Below are 25,680 nucleotides of genomic sequence, written 5' to 3' on the forward strand. Positions count from 1 at the left end.
GAAGAGAACAGTACTAAAATAATTGTCATCCCAAGGTGACTGTTGGTGTACTGAGAAAAATCAGAGGCTTAGACTATCGGAGGGAAAATAGACTTCACTAAAATAATCCAGCCAGCCACTAAACAAACAAACAAGCAAAAAACAATAACCAAGCCTTGGGAAGGGTGAGGGGCATGGGATCAGTACCCCGACTTTCTACAATATATTATCTAAAACATCTAGTTTCCAACAAAAAATTACGAAGTATGCAAAGAAGCAGGAAAGTATTCCCCGTACACTGGGGGAAAAGTAGGCAACAGAAACTGCCTGTGAGAGTAACCACCTGATAGATTTAAAGAAACAGAACTAAAGAAAGCCACTGTCCTAGTCTGTTTGGGCTGTCATAACAAAATACCACAGGCTGGGTGGCTTAAACAACAGAAATTTATTTCTCACAGTTCTGGAGACTGGTAAGTCCAAAATCAAGGTGCTGGCAAGGTAGGTTTCATTTTGAGTCCTCTTCTCTTGGCTTGTAGGTGGCCGCCATTTTGCTGTGTGCTCCCATGACCTCCTCTAGAAAGAACATTCTGGTATCTCATCTTATGAGGACAGTTTTTCTATCTGATCAGGACCTCACCCTTATGATCTCATTTAACTGTAGTTACTTCCTTTGAGGCCCCATCTCCAACTACAGGCACACTGGGAGTTAGGGATTCAACATATGAATTTGGGTCGGGGCGGGGGTAGCGGGGACACAGACATTCAGTCCATAGGAACAATGACTAAACAAGCAAAGGAAGGTGTACATATATCACATCAAATAGAGAATAAAGAAAAAGGAAAAAAAGAACCAAATAAAATGATTTGAAAAGTAAAATAACTAAAACAAAGGAACTTCAAGATAATTGGACAGAGATCATGGAAACCAAAGAACAGAGAGGAAAAAGAATGAAGAAAATGAAGAGCCTCAGAGAAATGTGGGACATAATAAAATGTACTAATGTATACATAATAGGAGTACCAGAAGGAGAGAAGAGAGAGAAAGAAGCAAAAAAAAAAATTTTTTTGGAAGAAATAATGATTGAAAACTTCCAACATTTATTGAAAAATAATAACCTACACATCCAGGAAGCTTAATGAACTCAAATCAGAATAAACAGAAAGAGGGGACTTCCCTTGCAGTCCAGTGGTTAGGACTCCACGCTTCCACTGCAGGGGGCTCGGGTTCAATCACTGGTTGGGGAACCGATCCCCCAGGCTGCGCAGCGCAGCCAAAAAAAAAAAGAATAAACATAAAGAGATCCACGAACAGACTCATCATACTAAAAATGCTGAAAGTCAAAGACAAGGAGAAAACTGTAAAAGCAGCAAGAGAAAAACAACTTGTCACTTACAAAGGCACCCCAGTAACAGATGACATCTCAGCAGAACAACGGAGGACAGAAGCAGTGAGATAACTTATTCGAAGTACTCAAAGGAATAAACTGTATACCAAGAACCTTACATCCAGAGAAGCTATGTTTCCAAAGTGAGGTTAAATACTTTACCAGATAAACAAAAACTGAGAGAATTTGTTGCTAACAGACCTGACTTTATAAGAAATACTTACAGGAAATTCTTAATTCTTAATTCTTAATTCTTCAGTTGCCAAAAGCAACTGAACTCAGATGGTAATTCAGATTCACATAAAAGAACAAAGAGCACCAGTAAAGGTAGTTATGAAATTTTTTTAAAATAAATTTATTTATTTTTGGCTGCGTTGGGTCTGGTCTTTGTTGCGGTGCGTGGGCTTCTCATTGTGGTGGCTTCTCTTCTTGCAGAGCACGGCTCTAGGCACACGGGCTCAGTAGTTGTGGCTTGCGGGCTCTAGGTGCGCAGGCTTCAGTAGTTGTGGCATGTGGGCTTAGTAGTTGTGGCTCGTGGGCTCTCGAGAGCAGGCTCAGTAGTTGTGGCACACAGGCTTAGCTGCTCCGTGGCATGTGGGATCTTCCTGGACCAAGGCTCGAACCCGTGTCCCCATGCATTGGCAGGCGGATTCTTAATGACTGCACCACCAGGGAAGTCTGGTAGTTCTGAAATTATAGCAGGTTGTATGCACAATTATTCTCCTTTATTCCCTTAATTGATTTAACAAGCAGTTGTAATAAAGTAATGTGTAGAATGTATTACTGAGCCAATAACATATAGAAGTGTAATATATGTGTAAAATATATGCCAATAACAACACAAAGGAGGTAAGAGCAAAAAGGTATTGGATAAGGGAGTGGCTATAGATGGTAAAGTAATAATTATAATAATGTATTGTCAGGGTTGTAACATTAATACATGTAACAGGTGTAACAGTTAGGACCACAGAAAGGGGGACAAGAGAACAGAATAGAGCTATATAGGATTAACCTTTCTATATATAACAAGCTAAGCCAGTATAAATCTGAAGCTCATTCTGATAAGTTAAAGTGTATATGATAAACCCTAGAGCAATCACTAAAAACAAAAAAGAAAAAATCATTAAAGAACTTAAAATGCTACATTAGAAAATATTCACTCAATACAAAAGAAAGCAGTAAAGTAGGAATAGAGGAACAAACAAACAAACAAAAAACCCGACATATAGAAAACAAAAGTAAGGGTCTTCCCTGGTGGCGCAGTGGTTAAGAATCCGCCTGCCAATGCAGGGGACATGGGTTCGATCCCTGGTCCAGGAAGATCCTACGTGCCACGGAGCAACTAAGCCCGTGCGCCACAACTACTGAGCCTGCGCTCTAGAGCCTGTGAGCCACAACTACTGAGCCCGCGAGCCACAACTGCTGAAGCCTGCGCGCCTAGAGCCTGTGCTCCACAACGAGAGAAGCCACCGCAATGAGAAGCCCGCGCACAGCAATGAAGAGCAGCCGCCACTCACCACAACTAGAGAAAGCCCACGTACAGCAGCGAAGACCCAATACAGCCAAAAATAAATAAATAAATAAATGTATATATAAAAAAAGAAAAAAAGTAAAATGGCATACAAAAATACAACTACATCAATAAAACATTAAATGCAAATAGACTGAACAATCCAATCAAAAGGCAGAGGTTGTCAGACAGAATTAAAAAAAAATAAAACCATGATCCAACTGTATGCTGTCTACAGGAGACACACTTTAGATTCAGAGATACAACTAGATTAAAAGTAAATGGATGGGGACTTCCCTGGTGGCACAGTGGTTAAGAATCCGCCTGCCAATGCAGGGGACACGGGTTCGAGCCCTGGTCCGGGAAGATCCCACATGCTGCGGAGCAGCTAACCCCATGCACAACATCACTGAGCCTGTGCCCTAGAGCCCACAAGCCACAACTACTGAGACTACATGCCACAACTACTAAAGCCCACGCGCCAAGAGCCTGTGCTCCACAACAAGAGAAGCCACAGCAATAAGCCCGTGCACCATAATAAAGAGTAGCCCCCACTCGCTGCAACTAGAGAAAGCCTGCGCGCAGCAATCAAGACCTAAAGCAGCCAAAAATAAATAAATAAATAAATAAATATCCCTGTATGAATGTGGATTTGCTATTTCTTCTGCTTTTAATTCTGGCAATTTTTGCTTTATACAGCTTGAAGCTATTATTAGTTGCATATCATATAGAATTGTTTTCCTGGTGAGTTGAACCTTTTATCATTATGAAAGGATAAAGTAAAGTGCCTCTGGTAATGCTCCTGGATTTAAGTCTATTTTGACTGAAATTAAAAGAGCTACATCAGTTTTTTTGGTATTCATGTGGTACATTTTACCATCCTATTGCTGTCAACCTGTTCATATCCTCATACTTAAGGTATGTCTCTTGTAAACAGTATATGGTTGTCTTTTTTTTTTTATTTTGGCCACTCCATGCAGCATGCAGGATCTTAGCTCCCTGACCAGGGATAGGACCCTTGCCACCTGCAGTGGAAGCATGGAGTCCTAACCACTGGACCACCAGGGAATTCCCTATGGTTGTCTTTATAAAAAAAAGGTCCAGGCCACCAATCTTTGTCTTTTCATGGCAATATTTAGTCCAGTTATAAAACATGACATAATTACTGACATATCTGCATGTAAATCTGCCATTTTCGTTTGCTTTGTTTTCAGTCCTGCCTGTTCTACATTTCTTTTCCTTTTCTGCCTTTTTATGGTTTATTTTTACTTATTTTTTAAAAAGTATTTATTTATTTATTTTGGCTGCACCAGGTCTTAGTTGTGGCGTGCAGGATCTTTAGTTGTGGTATGCAGGCTTCTTAGTTGCAGCATGCATGTGGGATCTAGTTCCCAGACCAGGAATCGAACCCGGGCCCACTTGCATTGGGAGCGTGGAGTCTTACCCACTGGACCACCAGGGAAGTCCCTACTTTTCTGCCTTTTTAAAACACTCCATTCCCCTCCTCCCGTTAGCTTGTGCGTTATATATTCTTTGAACTATTATTTTAGTAGTTAGCCTAGACATCACGTTAAAGTTCTTGGCACAGTGTCTTCTACTTCACAGGCATCCACTTCATGAGCTGTAGGCCATGTAAGTTCAGATACATATCAACCCTTTCAACAGATGTGAAAACAGACAAAAGAGGCAGATTTATCAACTCCCACACCAATGGTACCCAATACAATTAGGCCTCATGTTGACCCCACTTCCCCTTGAAAACCCTCTGTGGATTTCTGTCATCATCTGCTTTCCTAAATTCTGGCTGGAGGTTTTTCTTAAACTTTAAAAGTTATCCTGTATATATTTGTCCATTATTTTTCCTCTTTAACATCTACCATTCTCCTAGGTACCTAAGTCCAGACCCCTAGTCATCTGGATGCTTCCATTTCTTCTATCATTGATTCAACCACTGAATTCCTTAGCAATGTCTCTGATCTGTTACTTCTATTACATTACCGCTAATTAATGTTAACATATTACTCTAAGATTTTATAAACTCATGCATGTAGTGTATTACCATTATCTTGGTTTCCTAGCTCCCATGCTGGCCCTGTTTTCCTTTCTGTCTTACACACATTACTTCCAGATTAATATCTGAAATTGCTCTTAATCTTGAAGCTTCTGAGTTTTCTAATGGCTCTATGTCCATAGCAAGGAAATCACAATAGGAGTGAAAGTAACTAACTCTGTATGTGAAAAGAGATCACTGTTATCAAAATCTTTCTCCATTTCAGCATGGTGGCACTACCAGCAGCCCTTATTTTAAGGGTTGGCACAGCAGACTTCCCTGGTGGTCCAGTGGTAAAGAATCTGCCTTCCAATGCAGGGGATGCGGGTTCGATCCTTGGTCAGGGAACTAAGATCCCACATGCTGAGGGGCAACTAAGCCCATGCGCGCCACAACTACTGAGCTCCTGCACCTCAATGAGAGAGCCTGTGTGCCGCAAACTACAGAGCCCACGCGCCACAACTAGAGAGAAGGCTGAGTGCTGACAACAACAAAAAAGATCCTGCGTGCCTCAGTGGAGATCCTGCATGCCGCAACTAAGACCCGATGCAGCCAAAAAAATAAAGAATAAAAAAATAAAATTAAATAAATAAATATTAAAAAAATAAAAAGTTGGCACAGAATAGCAGCTGCTTCTTAAGTTCCTCTACTGGAGAAAGCAAGGACTGTAGTAAAATTCATACTTAAGATTCCCAGTTTTCATCCTTGGAGCATCTCATAGTCAGTGCCCACTGTAGAATTCAAATGAGATAGAATGAGAAGAAACACCTGTTTAAAATTACCTGGGAAAGGGACATTTTCATCTCAAAGTGGACCTTTGAGAATATAACTACACTTAAATCCTGTTTTGGGAAACTTGTTGGTATGGTTATGTATGAAACTGTCTATACACAGATTAAGTTAATATTCACACACAGCATTACGACAGTGTTGTTAGAATATTTGGGGGGTTTTATATCCAACTCAGTATTATTTATATTTATGGTTAAGAGACATACCTTGTGAATCTGAGTCAAACCACTGCTCACATCTTGTTTTTTTTTTAAAGAAAACTTTATTTTTTTAAAGAGCAGTTTTAGGTTCATGGCAAAACTGAGTGGAAAAGTACAGTGTTCCTATATACCCTCCTCCCCACATGTACACCTTTTCATTCTCAATTGCATCTTCAGTTAGATTTGCTTTAATGATTTGCAAGTATTTTATAATCTAATTAGTCCTTGCTTCCTTTCCATATTACTTTCTTTGCAGTACTTGATGTAAGTGTCCTGCTACTTGTTTTGATCTCTTTTCCTTAAAGTCAGGATATAATAGATTATATATTCCATAAATACTTAGAAACTTTGTTTTCTTTTCAGTCATGGTTACAAGGGTAAATTCATAGTTTCTATTGATCTAACCAAGTTTTACATCAACTGTGGTTTAGTCATGGAATTCTAAAAGCAGAAGTAAAATAACTCCAGGTGTGTGACTAGCATAAGATCAGGACAATGCTGGATTCTGAGTGTAATTCTTTTGTGGTGTATTTGGATGACATACCAATCAGTGATATAGATGCACCAGCATTCAGAGGTAACTCTTCTTGCAGTAAAGTTATAGTGGTCATCCTTGATATTTTACATAGTACACAACAGTTTTTTTTTTTTCCTAAATACTAAGCAATGTAAATTCAATGGATACCACAGATAAAATGGTCCCAAAGAGGACTTATACTTAGAAAAAAACCAAAAAGTATTTAGAACAGCACATTTGTATTATATTTAAAAAGTACAAGATGTGAATAAGAGTTCTATGTCCATGTGCAATAATTAAGTAGGTGTCTATTGTGATGTGGCCCAAGGTCTTTGGTCTGAAAAAGTTCTCACATATCTGAAGCCCTAGCATGACAGCTAATTTGCCTTATTTAGAGATACCTCTACTCCCCACTCAGTTCTCCAATTATCAAAGTAATGTAGGATCAATGTAGGAAATTTGGAAAGTATAGGAAAATGAAAAGAAGTAAAAAGTGAAAAACTAAAACCAATAATTATTGCTGACAATGGATTCTTGTGGGGGTAAAGGGCTACAAATCGCCAGGGACTTTTCATGAACAAGTTGAATAAGGAATTTCCAAAATTTGTCTTCAGTGTGGTGATGGGCAGCTTGGTGTGCTGTTCCTCCCTGCAGCCAGCAGCTGTACCTCCTCAAAGATCTGAATTTCAGCCTCTGGGCCCCTCCTCTAAGATGTTGTCTTTCGCTTGTTCACTTATTCCCTTAGCCCTGTGGGTGGTGGTTTCTTCCTGCAGTTGCTACTTCTACTACACCGGAGAGTTCTCATGTTAATTCTATATATTACAGTTTCCCCTCATTGATAAAATGCTGAAAAAGCTTTCAACAAAATTCAACATCTATTTCTGATAAAAGTACTTAAGAAAATTAGGAATTGATGGATATTTTTAACATGATAAAATATGTAGTCCTAAAGCCAGGATCTTATTTAATAGTAAAATGCTGGAGACATTTCCACTGAGAAAAAGACAAGGATACCCATTTATTCTACTACTATTCAATACTGTATTAGAGGTATTAAGCAATGCAATTAGACAAGAAAAATAAATTGCGGCACAAAAATTGATAAAGTAAAGCCATCTCTATTTGCAGGTGATATGATGGTACACCTGGGAAATTCTTGAGAATCGATGATAAAACTCAAACAACAAGGAGTTTAGTAAGATAGCGAGACACAGAATTAACATACAGAAATTGTCTTCATATCTTAAAACAATAACCAGCACAAAATGATAGAGAAAACCTCATTTCAATAGCAACAAAGATGATTAAATACTTAGGAAGAAGCTTAACAAGAAACAGGCAAAACCCACATGAGAAAATATTTAACACTCCCCCAAAACAAAAAAGCAGACTGCTTCTGATTAGGATGGCTTAATATCATACAGATGTGTTAACTAAAATTAGATCTTGATCTCACAAATGCTCAAGAATATACTCCAAATGGATCAGGACTCTGTTTAAATTTGAAAATGAAACAATACAAGCACTAGAAAAACAAGGGTGAATTTATCTTTAACCTCAGTATAGAGAAAGGCTTTCTAACTATTAACAAAACTGAAAGGCAATAGAGATGAATAAAATTCACTACATTACAAAAAAAGGAAGCTTTTTGTATTACAAAGAACACCATAATCAAAGCCGAAAGACAATTAATAATCAGGATAAACTATAACATATGTATAAAGAGTTAATATATGACGAATTCTTAAAATTTGAGAAAGGACCAAAAACCCAATAGTAAAGTGGGAATGAAATAAACAGACTATTCATAAAGATATTCAAATGGCCCTTAAACATATGAAAAGATATTCAACCTCACTCATAGCTAGAGAGATGCAAATTAAAACTACTCTAACATGCCATTTTTTTAAACCTATCAGATATGGCAAAAATTAAAAAGCATGACAAACACATTCTGCTGGCAAGGCTGTGGGAAAAGGCATTCATATATTTTTGGTGGGAAAACAAACTGGTACAATCTTTTGTAGGAGAATTTGGCGATATCTAATAAGAGTAGATATGCACTTATATTTTGACCCAGCATCCTACTTCTGGGAATTTACCTGAAGAAAGATACATCCCAACGAGAAAATACACCTGCACAGGTTATTCGATTACAGCATTGTAATGGCAAAACATTGGAAATGACCTAAATGCCCATACAAGTAAGAGTAATTGTATTGACTATGGTATATTCACACAGTGGAGTACTATGTAGCTGTTAAAATTTTTTTTGAGAAAGATCTCCATGAACTGGTATAGTTTCCAGGGTATACTGTAAAGTGAAGAAAAAAAAAAAGGATAAAAGAATAACTGCAGTATATTACATTTCATGTAAGAAAAAAGGAGAAATAATAAACAGCCATCTATTCATTTATTTAAAAGCAAACACAGGAAGGATAAACCAGAAACCAGAGATGGATTACCTATAGGGAATAGGTGTAAACAGGATAGAAAGGACAGGAGGAAGAGAATGAGGCAGAAAGAATAGGAAGGAGTGACACTTTTTGTATAGTTCCAACTTTTAGACCTATGCTATTTCACATACAAAAAAAATTAACAAGGAATGAGCAGGAATTCATTATGAAACACAAACAAAACCAAACTGCATTACAAATGAGTAACACAATCATACTGAAAGGGGGAGCAAAGAACTAACCTACATAACTTCGTAAAATAGTATTTTGATTACGTACTCTTAAGACCAAAAAGGAAAGGAACTATATACAAATACTGCACTCTGGTTAGTAGTTTTTCATAGGGAAATATATGAATTAATTCTGAAACTTTATGTGTATTCTAGAAATTAAGCAAATAAGTGAACAGATTATACATAGTCAGATTTCTTACTGTTGGACAAGAGTATTAAGTAGAGAAAGGAGGAAGACTAGAATGAATCTGGTGTTGGTCTGGTAATGGTAGTATCTATATGAACTCATGGAGATACATACAGTATACACATACATACACACACACATATAGATCTAGAAATTGATATAGATGTATATACATACATACATTTTCTAGCTCTGTCAAGTAGGCTAGAAGCAATGACATTTCAGTACCAATGAGTACACTTAGTGCAGATTTTGGTTCTAAAAGGAACCATGGATGCTTAGAGAAATCACTGATTCCAGGGTTAAAGAAGAGAAAATATGAGTCCAGAATATCTTCTGGTGCCAGAAATTAAAGATGTATTTTAAAAAAAGAATGGGGACATGTCAAAAAGACACAAGGGTCAATGGGGAGGGGTTTGTGTGGGCAAATCTGGGACATTTTGAGTAACAAAATATATGATAGTAGTGCGTTATAACCTATAGAATAACATAAGAATACATGGGCCCATTATCAATACAAAATTGAATAAAGAATGGAGAAGGAAATTTCCTCACAGAATTTGAACTACAAAAAATAGAAGATGAAAATAGAAAAATCATCATTCGGCAAATCCTAAACTAACAATTGTTTCAGTAAAGAACCAAGGGGGAAACACCCAAAAAACAAAAACCATGAATGTCTGCCAATTAGTGGGCAAAAGTATGAGAATATGATACTTACAAGAATTTTTCCATAAGATACTAATTACAAATGGAAAATTTACAACTTTGACATTGGATATAGCTGGCAGATAGCACCCTAACCAAGTGATCAAAATTAACATCACTAGTAAGAGGACAAATTGACATCATGTGCTTGCTGATACACTGAAGACACATCCGTTTTGTCTTATTGTTGCCAAAAATGCATAAACTGAATTTGTGAGGAAACGTCAGGGAAATCCCAAATTGGGAGATCTTCTACAAATAATTGGCCTGTACTTTTCAAAAAGTCTAAGGTCATAATAGACAAACACTGAAGAGTCCCAGATTAAAGGGGTTTAAGAGAGATGACAACTAAACAATATGTGATAATGTAGTGAATCTTCAACTAGGGAGATATTAGTGGAGCAAATGGTGAAATTTGAATAAGGTCTGTAGATTAATAGTGTAAGGTGATATAATATTTTAATAATGTTAATTCCCTGATTTTGACAATTGTCCTGTGGTTGTATGTTATCATTTGAAGAACATGGAAATACTTCATTATATTTTTGCAATGTTTTTTGAGTCTGAAAGTTTTTCAAAATGAAAAGTTAAAAAAAATTAAAAAGAAGTATCTTCATCTCATCAGGGAAGTAACTTGAACAATCTCTCCACAATATATCAAGCTAACCTTGATTATTAGAGTTAAGAAAAAAACATTTGAAATTCATAGCCTTCATTTGTAATTAGTCTAGAAACAAACCTTAATTTTAAAGTGTAGTTCAATCTTTTCATTTACTAACACCTGACCTATAAGGCAGCAGCATTACAAACATTAAGAAAATATTTAGAGATAATGGATGGCAGACACAAGTAAGAGAATACCTTCTAACACTTAGGGATTTTCAAAGGTATGCCTCAGCAGGATTTTCTACAGCACATAATAGATGATACTTTGGCAGTAGAGGAAAGGGAGGATTTGGATTAGGTCTTTTTCTAACCTGAGATATTGTAATGTTCTAGAACTATGTGCTAAGTTAGGTAGACTCCAAAGAGCAATTTAAAATCTCCCATTACTCTGGCCAACAATCTGGGCAAGAGCATCAATAACATCTGTCTCTTCTTTGCTTAAAACAAACCCAGCAACAATTAAGTGTAACAGAAAATAAGAACACTGATAGAGTTTGACAAATTTATTGGTATTTTAGTAAAGACATTCATCTCAGTCGTTTTGGGATATTATTTCAACATAAACATTAAAATGAACAAAAATGGGAAGTTTGCCTACGTTAAAGCAAGTTAAATTCATGTATCTTGATATAATTAAACCATGTAAGTAAGAACTAATCGTTCTATATACATTTCCATTGTTTTACTTGGGGCTTACTCTAAACTCAAATGCAAGTGAACAAAGTATTAGGAATATATACAGGCTGCTTCTCTGGAGTTATTACCTATTAAAAGAGCTCAGCAAGTAGTTATCACCAATTAAACAGTCTGAAGCTGCCTCCAAATCTAACATTGTAAGAGTTTTCAAGGAAATCATTATACTATATGTTTCTTTTATGTGTGACTATGCTTTTAAAGATGTGTTTAACTGTCACATTAAAAAAAGAATTCATATACAAAAATACAAAATAAACACAATCCTACAACACAAAGATTAACAAAGTATATGTGGTCAAAGATTCCATAAAATGTTTAAAGATGCATTTTCTTTCCTTTTATTTTCAGTATCTAAAATGTGCTTTTGAGAGGCCACTGGTTAATATGTGTACAGTTAAAAGAAACCATATTATTGTGCTAAATAAGAATTCCTGTAATAAGTTCAAATCAAACTGGATTTCACAAGTTAGTAACATAAAATGCTTTGATAAAGTTACAGAAAGTGCATCTTTCTTATTTTCCATCTTCATACAATGTTGCCTTTTTTTTTGGTGTTTATATCCTTTAAAAAATAAGAACAGCCGAATATTTAACTATTATGTACATTTAAATTTTTGGTGGTGGTTTGTTATTTTAAAAGAAACAGCTTCCTTATGATTTGCCTGAAGATCTGGTGGAAATGCTTACAGGAACTAGCTAATAACAAAAATCAAGAGAAGCACATTCAAAATACTGATTTACTTTGGTAGCAAATGGTTGTTCTTTGAAGACTATCAAAGGTAGACAAGACCCTCTAAAGTGAAGTGGGCTATTTTAAATACTCAACAGTTTACATAAAATTTTTAAATGTTCTTTTTAAAGAGCTAAGCATCTGTATCCACTGATAGCAATGCAATAACTAGTTTATGATGATTCGAAACAAAACAAATGCCCATTAGGAAAAAAAAAAAGCTGTATTTTCATTTTTATCTAATTTACTTTCTCAGTCAATAGTCCAGCAACATTTTCCTCCCAATACAATACTCCCTTCTCTATAAGGCTGTTCCTGGGAGCCAGACTTTAGGTTAACAAGGGAGTTAAGTTAGAGAGTAACTGCCTACAGTTTAAATAGACAACTTTTTGCTTCCCTCTTAATGTGCTAGTAGTTGTGTCTAAAAAAATATGCAATTCTTAGAAAGGTACCATTTCTGATTTTTTTAATCATCTATAACCTTCGGAAACTAATCACATGAAACTACAAAATTAGCAAATGTCTTGAAATCTGTATATAAAACATAAATTACCTTTAATTTCAAATTCTCATTTATTAGTGTACCACTCAATCTTTAAAAAAAGAAAAAGAAAAAAAAAGGCGGCTCCAAAGATAGTCTTATACCATTCTTTAAAAAAGGAAACTGTTCCTTTTAACTTTACACCCACCCCATACCCCAATTTCAAAACACATCATTTAATTGTCTTGGTCATGGACATTTCCAAGATGAGATTTTATATTTCGCTCCCATAGCTTCTGGTTATCAGAAAACCCATGCTTTCCTTTATTGAAGGAATTTGGTCCTGCTGATGTTGGTGTATCCCTGTGTTAAAAGAAAGGAAACTTATTTAAAATGTTATATAATGACTTTCGGGCCATGTTTTTAACTCATTCAAAACACATTTGTTTAGCACCTGTTATAAATGCAGGCCAAACATCAGAAGCCTCTACAGATCTTTTTTAAAATACCCTTTACACAGACCCTGTCCTAAAATTTCAGATTCAGTAGGCCTGAGGAGGAGCCAGGTAAATCTGTAGTTTTAACAAACATTTAAGGTGATTCTGATACGCAGCAACCACTATAGTGGCAACCACTATAGTTTTAGAAACCGTTGCTTGTAACCTATTAACAGGGTCATCAAATCAATTTGGTGGTGGCTTGCCATCAGCATTTATAAAAAATGAAACAGAAGATGTCATTTTATGAACTTCTGTTTCAATTTTAAATGTTTAGATATATGAAGATATATGTATCCTGGGTGTTTAGACTTGGTTATAATGCCAGATGTGTTTCTTACTTTAGGTCCCAGTCCGAAAGGGAGGCAGGCAGACAGCCACTGGGACAGTTCCCGTTTGAATCATAGATGAAGTCTGAAGACTGATGCTTGAAGACTCAGCACTTAATTCTTTGGGATAATATATACATTTGGTAGAAGTGGGGATATACTATAGGTTGTTTTGAAGCCCAGCTTTCTTATTAGCCTCTAAGTTATCCATTTACGCATACAAAGACAGGAAACTGAACATCGTGTTAACGTGAAATAAATGTTATTTCCACAATAACAGAAACAACGGAGGAAAATTTTAAAATGTTTTGTCTTCTTTTTATATTTGGCATCTAAATTACTAAGGAAAATGGGACACATACAATCAAGATTAAGTGGTGGGAATATCTTAAGTGAGATGAGTGAAAGCAATTTTTTTATACCTGAAAAAAACTTTTAATTTAAATTTTATAGCAGAAACATTTCTCATAACTGTTTATCTGAAAAAATTTAGATTACATGTATCTGAAAAAAATGGCATTAAATTATTGTTATTTTTTCTTAAAATACTAATTTTCTTTTACCAGGAGAGTAATCTCAGAAAACAAAACTCTTTTGCCCAAATATGCAAAAAAAGCTTGAACACTAATAGATTATGTACAATTTGCAATTTATTCTTGCTCTTAATTCACTATAATTTTCTACAATATTATAGAAAAATTATAATACCTTCCAATATTTTTCATCCTCATCTTTGCTTCTGGAGGCATTTCCTCTGGTTCACTCTGGAGAAAAAAGTAAGATAGAAACAGAGATGACTGCATGTAGATAGAGCTGACCCTTGAACAATGCAGGAGGATTAGGGGCACTGCCTCCACAGCGCCACAGTCAAAACCCCGTGTGTAACTTTATAGTTGACCGTCCATAGCCGCGGTTCCACATCTGAGGATTAAACCAACCTTGCGATAGCACGTTACTGAAAAAAATCTGTGTATAAATAGGCCTGTGCAGTTCAAACCTGTGTTGGTCAAGGGTCAACTATATTAAAATCACTTGATTACCAATAATGCTAAATTTTATATCTAAGTCTGAAATTTTGGTGAAAGGAGAAAATCATTTATCTTAACTACATTAAAAAAAACACTCATGCTTCTAGTGTGCTGATTCTGCATAAAGAAAAAAAATCTGGTAAAAACTTGATATTCTAGGGACTTCCCTGCCAGTCCAGTGGTTAAGAATTCCGTGCTTCCATTGTAGGGGGTGTGAGTTCGATCCCTGGTTGGGGAACTAAGATCCCGCATGCCGTGCAGCGTGGCCAAAAAACAAACCAACAAAACACAAGAACAAAAAAACCCCCCAAAACAAAAACAAAACCCCCCAAAAAACTTGATATTCTAGAACTAAAACTATTTGTTTACTATAAGCTACACGTTGTGTTAAATGCTTTAATATGCACTATCTTTGAAAACCCTAACAATCCTACAAGGTGGGTATGAGTATCATCGTTCACATTTTGTAGGTAAGGTAAACAAGGTTAACTTGTCCCAAGTCACAAAACAGCTAGATGCCAAAGCAAAGGCTCTTAACCATTTTACTGTATTGCTCCTTCTCAAAAATGTCTCCTTTACTGAAAAGACATCTTGAAAGCTCATTCTCTACTACTTTTCCAGTTACAGCTCGTGGAAAGATATATGACAAGTGTCTTTTAGATGTTTTTAAGTATAAATGTTACTGATGAGCTAAATATTATTTTTTACACAGTCATCTGCAAGATCCAGCTTAAAGGGATTTCTACTGGTCAAATCTGGGAAAATTTGAGCATTATAACCTGTTAAATAGAGCCTACACTTATAAAAGCTCTTTCTTACGGTAAGAGACAATTAATAAACATAGAAGGGATGAAAGAATGAAAAAAATCACCATTCGGCAAACATCATAATAATTGATTCTGGTAAGAATCATCAATGAATGTTAACACTCATGAGTGAACACTTAAGAAATTATGTATTTTCACATACTCTTTTTTAAAATTTTAGTTATTTTTGGCTGCGTTGGGTCTTCATTACTGTGTGCGGGCTTTCTCTAGTTGCAGCGAGTGGGGGTTACTCTTCATTGAGGCGCATGGGCTTCTCATTGAGGTGGCTTCTCTTGTTGTGAGCACGGGCTCTAGGCACATGGGCTTCAGTAGTTGCGGCACGTGGGCTCAGTAGTTGTGGCTCGCGGGCTCTAGAGCGCAGGCTCAGTAGTTGTGGCACACGGGCTTAGTTGCTCCGTGGCATGTGGGATCTTTCCGGACCAGGGCTCAAACCCGTGTCCCCTGCATTAGCAGGCGGATGCTTAACCACTGTGCCACCAGGGAAGTCCCCTTCACATATTCTTAAAACATATCCCCACAAGATAAATTTTAATTATAAAAGATAAAACAGTAATTTGACAGTAGAGAAATCTGGCAGACATCACTTTAACTAAATGATCAAAGTTAACATTGCCAGTAATGCGATATACTGACAACATGTGCTCCTGATATGATGCATTGAGAACTTGGCATCGCTTCTGTGGTACGCCTGCCAAAAGGAATGTGAATCTAATCATAAGGGAACATCAGACAAATCCAAACTGAGGGACGTTCTACAAACTAACTGGCCTGAACTCTTCAAAATGTTAATGCCATGAAATACGCAGAAAAACCCAGGAGTTGTCCAAATTAAGAGAGACTAAAGAGATACACCTGAAAAAGTATTTTTAAATTTCAAAATTAACTAAATGAACACACTCTTTGTACAATATATTTCAGGCTTAGATATATATCCAAGGTTAATTAATATGTTCTGCAGAAAAAGGAAGAACCAGATGAAGATTTTATTTCCTTTTTTTTTTTTTTTTTTTTGGCCACACTGCGTGTCATGCGGGATCTTAGTTCCCTGACCAGGGATCAAACCGGTGCCCCCTGCAGTGGAAGTGCAGAGTCTTAACCACTGGACTGCCAGGGAAGTCCCAGATGAAGACTTTAGATGCATGTGTTCTTTTACCTAAGAGACAAGTTTATCCCTACCAGTCATTACCATCTTATAGCAGAAAGAGTGTTGTCTGAACCTGTCTAAAATTTCTTTAAAAACAGGGAAAACAGTAAGGTATGATGCAAAGAACATAGGACAAGAAACCAGAAAGCTCAGTTCTAGTTCAACACTTGTGCACAATACTTATGCACACTTAATTTCTCCATTTGGAAAATAAGAATAACCATATCACACAATTCACAAGGATATATGGAGGATAAAATAAAGTTGTGTGAAAAGATTCAAATTGTTAGGCATTCAAAGCAAGCCATTACTATTATGTAGGTGCTTACTATTTCCAGCCTCTCTACTTCTGCACATGTTGTCCCCTTCTTCCTACATTGTCCTTTCCTGATTAACAATCTGTACAAACCAAAATGCTACCTAATCTCTCTCTTTTTAAAAATTAATTAATTAATTAATTTTTGGCTGCACTGGATTTTCGTTGCTGCAAGCGGGCTTTCTCTAGTTGCGGCAAGCAGGGGATACTCTCTGTTGTGGTGCGCAGGCTTCTCATTGTAGTGGCTTCTCTTGTTGCAGAGCACGGGCTCTAGGTGCACGGGCTTCAGTAGCTGTGGCTCGCGGGTTCTAGAGTGCAGACTCAATAGTTGTGGCGCACGGGCTTAGTTGCTCCGCGGCATGTGGGATCTTTCCGGACCAGGGCTCAAACCCGTGTCCCCTGTACTGGCAGGCGGATTCTTAACCACTGCGCCACTCTGGAACATATACATATTGACTAGATCTTTTGGCAGAATCACCTGCACTATTGTTATTCCTCATGGGGATACAGGAAGAAAGCACTATAGCTGCCTTTTAAAGCTGAACACATGCATAATGTCTCACTGAAGACTCCAACTATAAAAATTATTGAAGACAGCAGTATTGAATTTTTCTTTTTTTAGATCCTACATATTTCATAGCACATATATATATTATTACTACTAATAAGCATTTGTTGATTTGATTAAGTTCCTTGCCCCCCCTAAAGTCAATAATATTTTAAATAATCCCACAACCAAATTAAATAAATAAACAAATATCCAGATTTTGCAATGTCATTTAAAAAAAAACAACTGTTCAGAGTTGCAAAAAAAGTTCACTAGTACCATTAGTACAACTTGACAATTTGCCACTAACATCTTTCTTAAAGAACTTCTTAAAGTAAAACAAACAAAACTAGGTATCAACTTACATCTTCATCTTCATTAAAAGCTGCTGCTACTGAAAGGGTTTTTGGAGCAAGAGTTGGAACGGTTTCCTTAGGTTTCTGAAGAAGAAACATTAAAAAGAGTATAATATAATGCTTACACACGCTTATTTAATGATAAAAATAATTTATCTTCAAAGATTCAACTTTATGTTTTCATAGAAACATATAGTAAGGAACTAAGAACAAACATTGGAGAAATCTACTTTCTTTTTGAAAATGTGGGTTATCAATGGGTAGATTTTACTTTATTAATTATATGTCCATTTGTTTTCATCCTGTAAAAGATTTTCTAGTTAGGGTCTATAATTTAATATCACTTAGCTAAAAGGTACCTGGTACAGGTAAGAGAAAATGAATATTAATACCTGCCCATAGTAACATTAAAATTAAGCACAGTGTGCCTTGAGAAAGACATGAAGACCCATCTTTCTCTACTAGCTAGCTGCCTACTGGACAGCGCCACTTAGAGCTCCCAGGGGTACTGCAGTGCTCTGTAAGTGCTCAAGCCAGAAAACCTTTTCTTCAACTTGCACGTTTTATTTTAAGGTCCTGTTAACTAGATCTCTATTAAATAGACTTAAATCTCCCCCTGCCTTCCCAGCTTACTACCACACTACCAACACTATGGCCCCTTAGCATTACTTGCCTGAACTGCTGTTAGAAATACCATCTCCCCACCGTCTGTGTTTATTTTCCTCTAATTCTCTATACTGGTACCAGAGTAATGTTTCTAAAATGCAAATCTGTTTAAGGCTCGAGACTCTTTATAATGATTCCATGGCTCCTCTAGAACCCAAAGAATAAAACCAAACTATATTATGGAGTACAAGTCCTTTATGATTTGGTCCTGTGGTCTTATTTGGGGGGCCTTTTATCCCTGCATTTGCCTACCAACCACTTCCTAACTATGAACAATTTCCTGAATGCATCATGTGGCTTCACATCTAAACTGCCTTTGCATAAAAGTCTTTTTTTTTTTTTTTTTGGCTGTGCTGCACGGCTTGTGGGATCTTAGTTCCCCGACCAGGGATTGAACCCGGGCCCACAGCAGTGAAAGCACCAAGTCTTAACCACTGTACCACCACGGAATTCCCTGCATGAAACTCTTTTTATCTGAGATGTCCCTTTGCCTCTTGCCTGCACTTAAGCCAACTCTAGCATCACCTCACCAGTAAAATCTCTGAGCTGCTGAAACAAAATTAACTATCCCTTCTTGTATAACAGAAATACTTTTTATAAACAATGTTTGTTTTTGAAGAAATAAAAATGTCCATTTGGAAATTATGCACAGTGACTCTAGAAACACCCTTTACTCTTAAAGATGTCACGTATTTGATGTTGTACATAAACATAAGACACAAGTAAGTATTTGTTGGTTGTTTGACTATCTTTTCGCATCATATAATCAAAAGCAACAGTTTCAACTATTTTCATATCCTACACCTCACTTCGCCAAGATTATGTTTACACTTTGGTTTACTTTATGAAAAAAGGTTTTTTGTTTTCTAAAGATTAAAGTTTTACTGAATAGGCCTTTTCAAGCATAACGCTCCCAACTAAAATGATCAGCAATTACTAAATCACGTCAATGATCTAGCAAAAGTAGGGATATGGATATCTGATTTAGGAGGTGTGTTCAAGCACCGTAAAATCTATTATCAAGGGGAACACCTGTATGAGAAATGTACATGAGAACCACATGTTTAATGACTATCAAAAAAGTAAATATCTATGCAGGTAGGCCTATGCAACTTTATAAAAAACATATTAAACCAAAAGAATCAGCTCAAATTGGGAGAGGAGTCATGAAGTAATGAAATTACAAGCTGAATGTCTTTTGTTCACACTAAATTTTTTAGAAAAAGGAAGAAAAGGAAAAAAGCAAAACAGCATAGGGTGGGAGTAGGGGTTCTGAGGAATGGTAGCTTTTTTAAAACTAGAAGTATAGCTCAAACACACTGACTCTAGTAGGAATCTGATCCATATCATATTTTTAAGATCTTTGAATGACGTCTAGTGAAGAAATCAAGCTGTATGCATCCAGGCAACTGAGCATGAATTTTCACAGAACAGACATGAACAAACAACTTAAAAGCAATTTTAGGATTATTCTCCTTACACAAGAATGTAACCATCTTCTAAAGCCAATAGCAATACACTATTCAAGTAAGTTTCTTTTTCTTAAAGAAGAGATCTGTTTAGTTGAACCACATGAAATTAACACTTCTGTAGATCAGAAATAGTTAAATCTCTAAACTTCATACGCTTCAACCTAATACTTCAAATACTTTCCAGATACTCCAGGGTTAATAAGTATTAATTCAAGGTTTACATCTTAAAACAAGGAATCAAAAATTGATCTGTAAAGGACTACTATCATAGATTATAATACTCAATGTCCATTTGTAGCTTCAAAGTAAGGTAATCAGGAAGCTCTTATTAAGCAATACCTTACTAACATTAATCTTTTAAAATACAAATAAATGATTTCTAGATATTATTTTTAATATCACTGGAATTAAAAGATAAGAAAAATAAACTGAAACTAAAAATATTTTTCAGAGGTCTTGCTCAACTTAGGAAATTCTAAGGTATTATTACTTTATAAATCATACAGTCCCTATAACAGTTGTTCCTTCTCATATTCCAAACCCTTTTTAAAAACAGCTTTGTTGAGTTATAATTCATCCAGACCTTTCTTGAATATAGAGCCACTAATTTCTTAAATACTTACATGTAATAAGTTCATGCACCAATGTATCTTTTTATACATCTTTGTATACTTAATTTTTCATAATCCAATAAAAGCAGGTTTCGAAAACAAATTTTCAGACCCATTACAAATATAATATATAAAATAACAACTCACACTTGAGCCAAGTTTGATGGATATGGCTGAGGCTTTCTTTGTCATCTGACTACCTATGGCAAATCCAAACTTGGAGATCTTTGTAGGCTTTGTTGGGAGGTCTGCAGCTTCTTCTTCAGCTGATCGCTTCTCAGCGCTGCGACTGGAATTTTCCCCTCCATTACTGGAAGAAACAGTCTTAGTTTTCACAGGTTTTTCTGCTTCTTCTTCAGGTCCTGGTGAAGTCGAAACAACTTACCAAGATGAGCTATTTTTACTGAGCAGATTGATGGGAGCAGCAACCTCAAAAAGCATCGTTATAAGGAAGATACCTCTGCAGTTGTCACCTACTGAACCCAACAGTCTCTTCCACTGTTTGTTAGAGTATACAGCAGGAACTGAGATTGTGTGGCAGTAGAAGAGGCTCCCATGAATTAACTAGCATAAAATACAGAGCAATTTAAAATTATAAATATAGAGTTCACAAAAAGTAAGACCCTTCAACTAAACACTGTAAGTTGTACAATAATCTAGTTATTTGTGGAATTTTTTTTAATAAATTAAGATCTATAAATTCTGTACAAACTCGTTTGCTGGCAATTAGTCACATCATAGGATAATACATTTGACTAATAAAAAGTCTAATATTCTTCAATAATGTACTACTAGTTATACAAAGTACCCTGTTATGAACAGCCCATTATTACCCAAACTACAGTGTTAGTACAGCCTGGAGTAATCTTCTTGAGTGATGTGTTCTTCATGAACATTTCACACAATCTTTAGTTAGAAAGGAACTTCAAGGAAGACTTCAAGGTCATCCCCTCTTGAGTAACTGCATTCTACTCTCAAAGCTTGATTAACATCTGTTTAGGCTACTCTTAATATCAACAACTATATTTAGGTTTATATATTATTTTTTCTCATGAAAGAAAGATGAGCTAGTGGTAATTTCAAACAGAAGGCATACATATGTAGATATGGAATGCAAGATGTCTTTCAGTAATTTTGCTTCTTTATATTAATAAATGAAATCAGTTCTCATCTTGAATATCTTAGGCCTGTTACACATGAAGGCTATTTAAAAACATATTGGGAGGTAAGACAGAAGGCTGGCTGATTATTAAATATTTTATTTTCTTTCCCAAGTTTACCAATTTACTCTATAGAATGTATTCTGCTACACTGGATGAATAGTTTATGGAGAAAGAGAAGATTCTCTAAGGGATGGCCCTGACAACAGCTAAGAAAACATGACAAAAAGCTAGAATGGGTAGAAAAGGGGAAATCAGACTGACAAGTAATGAATTAAAAGACAGGATGTTATAGATCCCAATCTATATAGTTTTGGAATGATGGGGTAGCTAAATTAATAAGCACTTTGAACAGAACATTTTATTTTGTTTACAGGAAAATAAAACGAACTCTTTATTACCTTTAGACAAGAGGTGAAAGTTTTAATAACAATGTAGGGGAGAAATTAAGCAGGATTAGGTTTTGCGATTTCCCTAGGAAGCAAAGACAGCACTGGAATAGTTGTCTGAGGTGCCAGTCACTTATTTAGACATAAAATTACAAAAGCACCTGAAGAATGTAAGATTGCTATTCAATATTTGAAATTTAGAATTTAGAATTTCTTACAAAAAAGACAGTATTATGCAAACATTTTTTCAAAGTCTACCACTAAAAGCATTTATGCTAAATTTTATTCTGTATTCTATGTGTAGTTTTAATCAAGTATGAATTTTACAGTAAAACTCAAACAGTAATAACTACTTCTTCTTTGTGACTGACACACAGCTAAAACTGGAAACTCATTGGCTCTACGTATCAGAGCATATAGAAACACATAAAAAAGCCACTGGATTTACATATAGAAGCAATCTGTACACTAAAGGCACAAGTCTGTGTAAACACAAAGTCTGAAAAACATCAAAACAAATAGAATAAAGAACATTTAGTCTTGATTTTAGTGTAACTCTGCTCTTTGAACTGTGACTCAAGGGTTATAATTAGTCAAAATTTCTGGTTCTTTTAAAACCTATCTTTTCTTAATTCTAGGTCTCCTTTTACCCAGAAAATAATTCTGGAACAAAGAATCTAGAAAAATCAAAGCATAAATACGACAAAAAGTGAAAAACATAATTCTTACTATAACATTAATAACAAGAATCAAGTGCGACAACTAACTGAACTAGTACGTGCTAACACATGAAACACAATACTATCTGTCCAATCCTATGATGCTTAGGGAAGATTTCTATAGTGAATGCTCTAGAAAAATGTAGCATGAACAGGGGAGTTGGGAAAACTACTCTACCATTAATTAAGTAATCAACTGTCAGCAACTCAATTTTATTCACATCTGTGGTTCTGTCGTCTGAAGAAGCAAACTATCAAGACCATTAAAGTGTTTTAAAGTCCATTAAGTGTTTTCCTTTAAATACAACATGTACTACTTTAGTTTGTATTAATTCTAAGCAAACAAAATGTGTAGATTAATGTGAAATCAAATTACACATGGTACTAGCATTTTGGGGGAGGAGAGGTGGGCCTTGGAGTACAAAGGTACCTTACTTTGAAAAAAATTACCCAATAAGTTTTAAGTCCATAAGGATACCCTTCATGACGCATTGGCATTCTGGTAACTTCTTCATCTGAAAAAAGGGTACATACCTATCTCTCTAACAGGACATATTCAAGAACCTCCTGGCACAATAAATGTCAATTTCATTAAAGTAGTTTTAGATAACCTAAAATAGCCTGAGGTGGGCATGATTACAATATGACTAGCTCTTCTCTAAAGCTTCTACTTATTTCAAGGAACTACAAAAATTTAACCAAAGGGAGGGAAAAAAAATCTACCTAAAGCCTTACCCTTAATATTATCCCTTCTCTTTAAGGTGAGAGCAGGTAGTTCAAGTAAGTAGCTTCTCTTATTAACATAAATTCATGTTAACTATGTTAACTCATTAAAAAATACTTATATTTCCAACTTACTGGACTGTTCAATAGGAGTTAAAAATCAGAATAATCTCTAGGTAAGCCCCCCAAGACAAACTTGATACTGTTTTAAAACAGGGCCTATTTGCTGTAAAATTATCAATTTAGCAATATCCATGGTATGAATGTTTTAACTATGACTTCTTTGTACAATTTCATTAAAAATATCTGACATTCAAAATGGTTTACATGTAACAGTAGTATTTTCTTTCAAAGGAAGGCACACCCAACGCAAATTATGTAGACGTGATTAAGGGATATTACTTATTCTAAGTCACCAACAAGGAGACAATAATTTTTGATAGCAATTAGCAAAGATAACTTTATATCACCCCTTCACAAAAATATGCTAAAGTAGAAACATCAATATTCATACTACAGAGCGAATTATCCCTAACTGAAAGGGTGGTGGACAAATTATATAGTGGAATTATGCTGACGCTTAAGGTACATTTTTTTTGTTTTGTTTTGTTTTTTGGGCCACCCGGCATGCCTTGTGGGATCTCAGTTCCCCGGTCAGGGACTGAACCCCAGCCAGGGCAATGAAAGCCTGGAATCCTAACCACTAGGCCACCAGGGAACTCCCTTAAGGTACACTTTGGCTCACATTAAACACATCCCAGATACTCAGTCAAGACAGTTAGAAACCCATTCTAAAAGTTAAAAGGTAGTCTAAAAGTCAGATAAGATTCTTCAGGCTACAGATCTTTGTTTTTCCTCAAACTACTAATTTTTAAATGTAATTTTACTTGATAATTTCCAAGACAATTTTTGACGAAAAAAAAAACCGCTAAGGAGGTAGCACTAAATGGTTTAAACTGTTGCTCCATAAACTATTTTACTAGTAAAACAACAATAACAACAACAAAAAAAAACAAGACGGGAGGGGAGTGAGAAGGGGGAAAGGAGTTTGGGCTCAACTAATGGCACCGTACGTGTTTTTTAAAAAGGAATTTCTGGGTCCAAAGTAACCGAACATTACACTTTTCTCAATTTTTGTTCCCAAGTTAAATCACATTAAACTTGTTAGGAGGTCCTAACAGTTGCCTTCATATACTATTAATCTTCTGTATTTTCTCATATTAAATACTTTCAGGCATAAGACGTGAAGAAGAGTTAAGAGTGTGGTACTTAAAACGTTCTAAAGACATTATGCTCAGCTCGCACGTGTTAAGTCACTAGCCTTGTGAGGACAAAGGGGCGGGAGGGCTGGAGAGATTACAGGATGTTTCTTTTCCTTAATGCACAAGACCCAAATTTAGAGGAGTGGAGGTGACAGAATAAAGATAGCTGTAACCTGAGTTTACATCGTAACAAAATACAGGAAGAGTCACACTAGCCTATTTAGCCACCTAAATATCTGGCGTGCAGTTAGCTGGCAACAGCCTAGCACAGAAAAGGCAGACAGTTCAAAGAAAGGCAACTAAACCGTAACCCTAGACCCGGCAGATTAAACCAGGAGGCAGGCAAAGGTATTCCTCTTTCCCTCCATCGCCTTGACCCGTCCCATTACAGGATCAGAATTAGGCTTGAAAATAAAGGAAAGAAAAAGGCCAGGGTAGTCCACCTCCTCAGTGAAAAGGGAGCAGCAAACTAACTCCTAAGTGTAACTGAGAGGCCGGCACCGTCGAAAACTCGGCCTGCGGCCAGTTCCTGCGGCCACTGCTCGGTGACTCGCACTGAGCGGGCGCCCGGGTGCGTTTTGTGTGACTACGTCCGCACCGCCCTCCTAGTCCCACCCCGAGTTCGGTCCCCCTTTCTGGGGCCCATCTCCCTTCTCTTCGGAAGCAGGGCCTCCGCTGGGGCCAGGAGGCGACGAACAGTGACCGGCTCTCCCCCGGCAAGGAGGCGATGTGGGCCCGGATGCCACCGGGCCGCACCGGGCGTGCCCAGGGCTTGTCTGGGCCCAGCACCTGGCCGGGTGAGCGCCAGATCCGCTCTTCTCGCCCCGGCCTACTCCCCCCACCCCGGGGAGCTCAAAGAAAGGCCCAGAGCATCCCACGTAGCCCGCGACGCTGGGGTTATGTTCACCTCCGGCGGCTCCAGCTCGCTGCGGCTTTTCAGGTTTCTCCTCTCCCGCCTTTCCGTCCGCCATTTTCCCCGCCGCGGCCTCCCCTGCAGCCACGCCAAGGACGTCACGGCCCCGCCCAGCAACCATTGAGCTTCGG

The 25,680-nt window shown here is 36.7% G+C and overlaps 1 protein-coding gene across 2 annotated transcripts; it reads right to left on the reverse strand.

Moving 5' to 3' along the window:
* Positions 1-1,748: 1,748 nt before the first annotated feature.
* On the reverse strand, positions 1,749-25,680 carry PCNP (PEST proteolytic signal containing nuclear protein). Of its 2 annotated transcripts, none has more exons than XM_057545424.1 (5): positions 25,544-25,680; positions 20,531-20,745; positions 17,644-17,718; positions 14,125-14,180; positions 1,749-2,051 (listed from the first exon to the last, which is right to left on the reverse strand). In XM_057545424.1, the coding sequence occupies exons 1-5, from the start codon at positions 25,668-25,670 to the stop codon at positions 2,018-2,020; spliced, it is 507 nt and encodes a 168-aa protein (XP_057401407.1). In that variant the 5' UTR covers positions 25,671-25,680; the 3' UTR covers positions 1,749-2,017. The 2 variants fall into 2 exon arrangements, with proteins under 2 accessions (XP_057401407.1, XP_007164069.2); XM_007164007.2 differs by lacking the exon at positions 1,749-2,051 and adding an exon at positions 11,160-12,953.

This window comes from Balaenoptera acutorostrata, chromosome 4, assembly GCF_949987535.1.
Source record: "Balaenoptera acutorostrata chromosome 4, mBalAcu1.1, whole genome shotgun sequence".
Taxonomy (NCBI): Eukaryota; Metazoa; Chordata; class Mammalia; order Artiodactyla; family Balaenopteridae; genus Balaenoptera; species Balaenoptera acutorostrata.

Coding starts and splice junctions, on each gene's coding strand:
- PCNP (XM_007164007.2), bottom strand. CDS start 25,670: ATGGTTGCTGGGCGGGGCCGTGACGTCCTTGGCGTGGCTGCAGGGGAG. Junction 20,746..25,543: donor GCGAGCTGGAGCCGCCGGAG/GTGAACATAACC, acceptor CGACTTCACCAG/GACCTGAAGAAGAAGCAGAA. Junction 12,954..14,124: donor AGGATGAAAAATATTGGAAG/GTATTATAATTT, acceptor CTTTTAACACAG/GGATACACCAACATCAGCAG.